General features: G+C 51.3%; 1 protein-coding gene across 1 annotated transcript in view; it reads left to right on the forward strand.

The window, feature by feature from the left end:
* The window catches only part of stt3b (STT3 oligosaccharyltransferase complex catalytic subunit B), a 29,494-nt gene that overhangs the window by 18,027 nt on the left and 4,675 nt on the right, over positions 1–6,792 (forward strand). The window contains exons 6-10 of the mRNA XM_083678734.1: positions 3,491–3,589; positions 4,089–4,235; positions 4,928–4,976; positions 5,466–5,620; positions 6,633–6,792. The exon at positions 6,633–6,792 is cut by the window's right edge and continues 52 nt beyond it. Coding sequence (XP_083534860.1) covers positions 3,491–3,589; positions 4,089–4,235; positions 4,928–4,976; positions 5,466–5,620; positions 6,633–6,792 — 610 coding nt within the window. The remainder of the gene's footprint in view (positions 1–3,490; positions 3,590–4,088; positions 4,236–4,927; positions 4,977–5,465; positions 5,621–6,632) is intronic.

A 6,792-nucleotide genomic window follows, 5' to 3' on the forward strand; every position in this document is an offset into this window, starting at 1 on the left:
GATAGCCTGACTGCCTAGCCCGGCTCTTACTGCAGCGTTCACAAAGAGACACCGACACCGGCCTGGCCTGTGAACAAACACTCTCTCAGACAGACCCACCGACCGACCGACTGACAGACCCACTGACATCTCCCCTGGCTCAGTGAAGTCGTTCACTTCACACTCTCTCTCACTCACACACTCTCACTCACACACTCTCACTCTCACACACACACACACACACACACACACACACACACACACACACACACACACACAGATGCACACTCCTCCCTTTCTCTCTCTCTCTCTCTCTCTCTCTCTCAAACACACACACACACACAGATGCACACTCCTCCCCCTCTCTCTCAACCCCCCCCCCCCACACACACACTCTCTCTCTCTTTCTCTCCCCCGCTGCAGTGGATCTGCCTGCCCAGTGGGGACCCACCAGTTCAGAGAAGATTGTGTTCTGTAATGGCAGATTTATTCTACTTACTTACACAATGGAGCGCTTCTCAGAGACAGAGAATCAGATAAAGACCGGCTCTGGGTGGCTCACGTCATAGCCTCACAGGGCCCTGAATCCTATTACCAGCCAACACACACACACACACACACACATCCATTTTTATGCTCTCTCGGACTCCTAGAAACACAGGCAAACTGAGATTAATTGCATTAATTAGCGATTGAGGTAGAGTCCGTAATGAGGCTGATTTCAGGTTGAGATGAACTCTTCAGAGAGAGATTGAAGAGATGGATGTGAGAGACAGAGAGAGAGAGGTGGGGAAGAGATGGGGAAGGAGAGAGACGGGACATGTAGGAGAGGGAGACGAGGAGAGGGGGTGAGAGAGAGGTAGAGCGAGAGAGAGGGATGAAGAAGAGACGGGGAGGGAGAGCGTAGAGAGAGGAGAGAGTGGGAGGAAGTGAGACGTGGATCGAGGAAAGGGAGATGGAGACGGGAGATATGGAGAGAGAAATGCAGATGGGGGAGGAAGAGAGGCAGATGGCGTAGAGGAAAGAGAGATTGGAGGAATAGAGAAGACGGAGAGAGAGAGAGAGGGACTTTTAACTGCTGTGCATATGTGTGTTCAGGCCCGTCTTGATGGATTGTTAGTTTTTCCCCTCACCGTGGTTTAGCGAGTAAAATGAATAATTGACCATGGTGGTACTCTCTCCCTGAGAGCAGGCAGCCAAAGAGGGGGTGGGCCTGACGCCGAGGGAAGGAAGGAAGGAAGAAAGGGCTGCTGCAGTGCTAATTGAGTTAGGGATTTTATTAGCTCCTGAATTCCGTTCCGTTTCCACCAGGGGAGAGGGCACATACGGCTTGCTGATGGATGCCTGGTATCAGGCCTGTCCAACGCTGTTCCGCAAACCATCCACATTCCGGCTGGGGAACAGGTGCTCGGGCCTTTTTTTCCCCCCCCCGTTGATCATCAGTTAGAGAGCGGCGCGGCCTGGCGCGGCCCGGCGACACGGGCTAAATAATGAGATGGATTAGATTAGATGAAAGGTTTAGAGTTTTGCCAGGATTGCAGCAGGGAGGGCCTCATGGTTGTGTTAAGGTCTGTGGATGCGACTCTGCTGTAACAGCTGCATTCCCAGCCAACTCCATCGGTCTCGGGGCCTTGATGGCGTCTCACTGGGTGTGAGGCTGCAGCAGTGGGATGGAGAAGCTATGGATGGATGGAATCAACCCCCTGGGTAGGATTAGAAAAGTCTCTCTCTCTCTCTCTCTCTCTCCCCCTACTCTCTCTCTCTCTCTCTCTCCCCCTACTCTCTCTCTTTCTTTCTCTCCCCCTACTCTCTCTCTCTCTCTCTCTCTTTCTTTCTCTCCCCCTACTCTCTCTCTCTCTCTCTCTCTCTCTCTCTCTTTCTTTCTCTCCCCCTACTCTCTCTCTCTCTCTCTCTCTCTTTCTTTCTCTCCCCCTACTCTCTCTCTCTCTCTCTCTCTCTTTCTTTCTCTCCCCCTACTCTCTCTCTCTCTCTCTCTCTCTCTCTCTTTCTTTCTCTCCCCCTACTCTCTCTCTCTCTCTCTCTCTCTCTCTCTCTCTCTCTCTCTCTCCACCTCTCCCTACTCTCCTTACTCTCTAATATGCGGTCTGGAAGACAGGTCAGTTATGTACCTGCCAGTCTCCCTGAGGACCCCTGAGTGCTCGACTACTCACCTGCCAAGAACTCCTCAACCACTGTCCACTCTCCCAGCTCTCTTACACACACACACACACACACACCAGTAGTTGTTTCAAAGAGGACAGAGACCAGACAGAGAGGGGGGGGAGAGAGAGAGAGAGAGAGAGAGAGAGAGAGAGAGAGAGAGAGAGAGAGAGAGAGAGAGAGAGAGAGAGAGAGAGAGTGAGGGGGCAGAGGATGGGGGGGAACAAAGGAGGTGAATTGCACATTACTGCAGCAGGTGTGGGAATGAAACTTGTCTCATTTAGCTGTAATGGAATTGAAATACGGTGATGGCCTCAAATAGCCACAGCCACACTCTCAATCACCAGCGGCAATGCTCCCAATCACCAGAGCCTTCTCACACACACACACACACACACACACACACACACACACACACACACACACACTGCATTTTCATCAACAACCCCACCCCTCCTGCCTGTCATTGAATAGAGGCTTTTTAGTGTGCCTCCTCTCTCTCAGAGAGCTGCCATGATGACCTGTCAATCAAACAGGGACACTCTCCCAGGAGGGTCGGTGGGCTTAAGAGTATTTCAAGACAAATCAGTAGTTACATCATTACAATCATGGTCTGCTGAATGCATCAGGAAGGTAATTGTCTTTAAAATGAATTGATTTCCTCTTAATTCGCCGTCTCTCTGTGTATGGACTTTTTACAATTGTTTTGTTAATGAGCATCATCTCCCCCGGGTCTAACAACGAGAGAGAACTTGCGAGACAAATAATTCTACCTTTCATTTTGTGGTCAAAAGCACTCTTGTTTGACAATCATCATACGATTAAGGAGTTCTGGTTAAACATCACCTTGGGGGGGTTTGTTGTAAAGAGGCAGTTAGAACGCTTTAGATTCTTCCCTTATTTTCTGTTGCCAAGGAAATCCCCAGCCGTATGGATGTGTTTTGTATCTGATGTATAACTGTGTGAATTGTCAGTTTGATTTAAATTCAGGTCCTTCTCTTCATCTTCATGCGTTGGTCGGCTCCATTACTGTGTGCTCTGACAGGAACATTGCGGCCCAGTTTATCGATCACTTGTGTCCCGGTGGAGGCCCAGTTTCCCCTCTGCTGAGCGGGCCCGTCTCTGTCTCATTAGCCTCAGTCGGCTTTCCATTCTCTGCCTAGAAAGCGGATACATCAACTGCAAAATGTGGACCGGGATGAAGTGAAATACTTAAAAAGTTCTGAGGATATTGAGTTCCGAGTTGCTGTTCACACGAGTCTTAGGGTGTGTGTGTGTGTGTGTGTGTGTGTGCTGCTCATTGTTATGCCTTTGCTCACCCAGCCTCTCTCTCTGTCTACCCTCTCCACAGCTTACAGCACGTTCTACATTGTTGGATTGGTCCTGTCCATGCAAATCCCTTTTGTGGGCTTCCAGCCAATCAGGACAAGCGAGCACATGGCTGCAGCAGGTAAAGCCTCCGCTACAGTACAAATCAACCCCCTGAAGCTCTAGCACTTCTGTACACCTGGGGGGGATTGGACAGGTGTAAGCTGTGTGTGTGTGTGTGTGGGGACGACGACGACACACTTTCCATTTGACTTATCGGTGGGCAGATGGAACAAACTACCACATTGCTTTACACTTGTTCAATGTGTTGTGGTTGATCAGGGGAGGCTGGCGGAGGTAGAAATCAGGAGGACAGGCTCAGTGTAACGCACGGAATGAGGGAATGGTACAATGCATTACAAATGAGCCCGTCCTCTTGATATCTACCTCCACCGGCCTCCCCCGGGGGTTCGTTCAGGGACACATTCATTCAGGTGTTGTGGCTGCGACAAGAAACCCTGACCTTTAGCAGTGTGTAGCTGGTGGGCGCTCTGGGAGTATCGTGTTATCTCACCCACAGAGGGCTGATTAGAAAGAAAGAAAGAAAGAAATGTTGACCCTTGCTGTTGTACCTGTGCCAGGAGTGTTTGCGCTGCTCCAAGCCTATGCCTTCCTGCAGTACCTGAAGGACAGGCTCACCAAGCAGGAGTTCCAGACTCTCTTCTTCCTGGGGGTGTCGCTGGCGGCGGGGGCTGTCTTCCTCACCGTCATCTACCTGACCTATACAGGTTAGTCTACAGACCACCCAGCTTAACCTGTCATAGACCTCACTCCACGTGTGTGTGTGTGTGTGTGTGTGTGTGTGTGTGTGAGAGAGTCCACCAACCCAGGTCTGTTGTCGACACGACACTATCACTTACCTGACATGCACAACTGACCCTAAATCCATGGTATAGCCTGACCTTTGAACCTACGAAAAATCAAGTCTTTCCATCACCTTTCGCCGCTACTGTGCTGTTACCGACGGTAACCTTCATTAACATGTTGTGAGCGCTGTGTTGGCTTATTGTTGTGATTTGCGCCCATGTTCTCATTAAACATTCCTTGCCATGCCTTTGTAGGCAGCATAGCCTCCGAGAGCTCATTAGGACTTTCCCCTGTCACACACACACACAGAGCAAATCAGATGCATAATATAAATAAATTACATCAAATCGATGCATGAGGAAGAACACTGATTAGATTCGGTCCAGAAGAGTGTGTGTCTGTGTGTGTGTGTGTCTGTGTGTGTGTCTGTCTGTGTCTGTGTGTGTGTGTGTGTGTGTGTCTGTGTGTGTGTGTGTCTGTGTGTGTGTGTCTGTGTCTGTGTGTGTCTCTGTGTGTGTGTGTGCGTGCGTGCGTGTGTGCGAGCGCATTCATATGGGTGCTGCAACCTCATAAAGCTTCATTTTTTCCTTGGTTTGTTTTCTGTGTGTTTTAGGGCACATTGCTCCATGGAGCGGTCGGTTCTACTCACTGTGGGACACGGGGTACGTACAGCTCCGCTCCCGCTGCTTCACTCCAGCGCTGTTTGTTTATCCTGCTAAAACCTCCAGAACGAAGGCTCTCGTTAAAGGCCTTGACATGGGAAGAGAGTGCAGAGCATTTCTAGCAGGGAAATATGTGCAGTCAGTCGGGGCTTATCATAAATTCTTAAACAGATAATACTGGCCTGCGGGTCCTGGGTGCAGAGAGAGTTGTCAGAATGCGGAAGCAGGCTGTCTATCACAGAGTTGGGTGGGGGGGGGGGGATTTTTCTGCTGCAGTATGAGAGAGAGTTGGGGGGCGGGGGGGGGGGGGGGGTCATGCGAGGACCTCAAGAAAGCCGAACCGATGTGTGGAGTACGACTGCACTTAACCTCCGCAGACTAAACGAATGCATGTACGGGGTAAAGCTTAAGTGTCCCTGGATAGAAGGGAGTCCATCACATCACCCTAACCCCATTTGATAATGTGTCCATCCTCCACTCTCCCTCCAGATATGCTAAGATCCACATCCCCATCATAGCGTCTGTGTCAGAGCACCAGCCCACCACCTGGGTCTCCTTCTTCTTCGACCTCCACATCCTGGTCTGCACCTTCCCGGCGGGCCTCTGGTTCTGCATCAAGAACATCAACGACGAGCGCGTCTTCGGTGAGAGGAGATGCTAAGTGGGAGCCTCGGGACTCCTTATCCAACACCCTAACCGTGACCCTAACCGTAACCCTCACCTTAACCGTCTTCCATGCTCAGCTTGAAGGGTTTGATGAGAGGCACAGCGGCAGAGCGAACATGAACTCACACATTTAGACTTTTCCGTTTGGTAAGGAAGGATGGCAACTGATAGAGCAGCAGACAGAGCTCTGGAGAGACCGGTCTTTTTCTCTCTGTGTGTAGATACTCTTCTCTGTGTGGAGAGATTCTTAGTGAAGCTAAGGATGGATGGTATCAAAACCCCTGGGTAGGATTAGAGAAATCGCTCTTGCTCTTTCTCTCTCGCTCGTGCTCTCCCTCGCGCTCTCTCTCCCCCCCTCCCTCTCTCCCTCCCCCCCTCCCTCTCTCTCTCTCTCTCTCTCTCAGAGGTTAGATGTGACCAGTGCGTAGTACACGGTGCTCAGTACAGAGACTATCCTCACTAACTCAGCAGGTGAGAGTTGAGCTGCAGATCGAGGTCAGCGCACATGAGATCTCTCTCCAGCGACCGAGACAAAGCCGAGTTAGAGCAACCGCAACACCCCCAGAGCTGTGGGGGGGGAAAGACTCTTCTTCTTCTTCTTCTTCTTCTTCTTCTCCTCCTCTCTGTAGCCCTGAGCTACTGCTTTCTGGCCGTGGCTCTGCCCGCCAGGCCCTAGTCATCACGGCACAGACATGACGGGTTTGTTTGTGCGGCCTAATGGCAATTAGAGGCTTGTTGAACAGTCTAATGTTCATGTCACACACTAGGCAATTACAGAGGGCAGAGGGGTCTTTCTACATAACGAGACAGTGTCAGTGCCGGGTTTAATATCTCTAAAGGCTGTGTGAACTTGGCGTCCGTGTTTTTTAATTCCAGGGGTGTTCTGGGGGCGGGGGGGGCGGGCACGGGGCGATGCCTTTTAATTTGAGATGCTTGAATAGTGTTGTATGTCGCGTCAGCGTATGAACCCTGTCCTCTGCTGCCCCCCAGTGGCGCTCTACGCCATCAGCGCGGTGTACTTCGCCGGCGTGATGGTGCGGCTGATGCTGACCCTGACGCCCGTGGTGTGCATGCTGTCGGCCATCGCCTTCTCCAGCGTGTTCGAGCACTACCTGGGGGACGACATGAAGAGGGAGAGCCCCCCCGCGGA

Source organism: Argentina silus (genome assembly GCF_951799395.1).
Source record: "Argentina silus genome assembly, chromosome: 10".
NCBI lineage: Eukaryota > Metazoa > Chordata > Actinopteri > Argentiniformes > Argentinidae > Argentina > Argentina silus.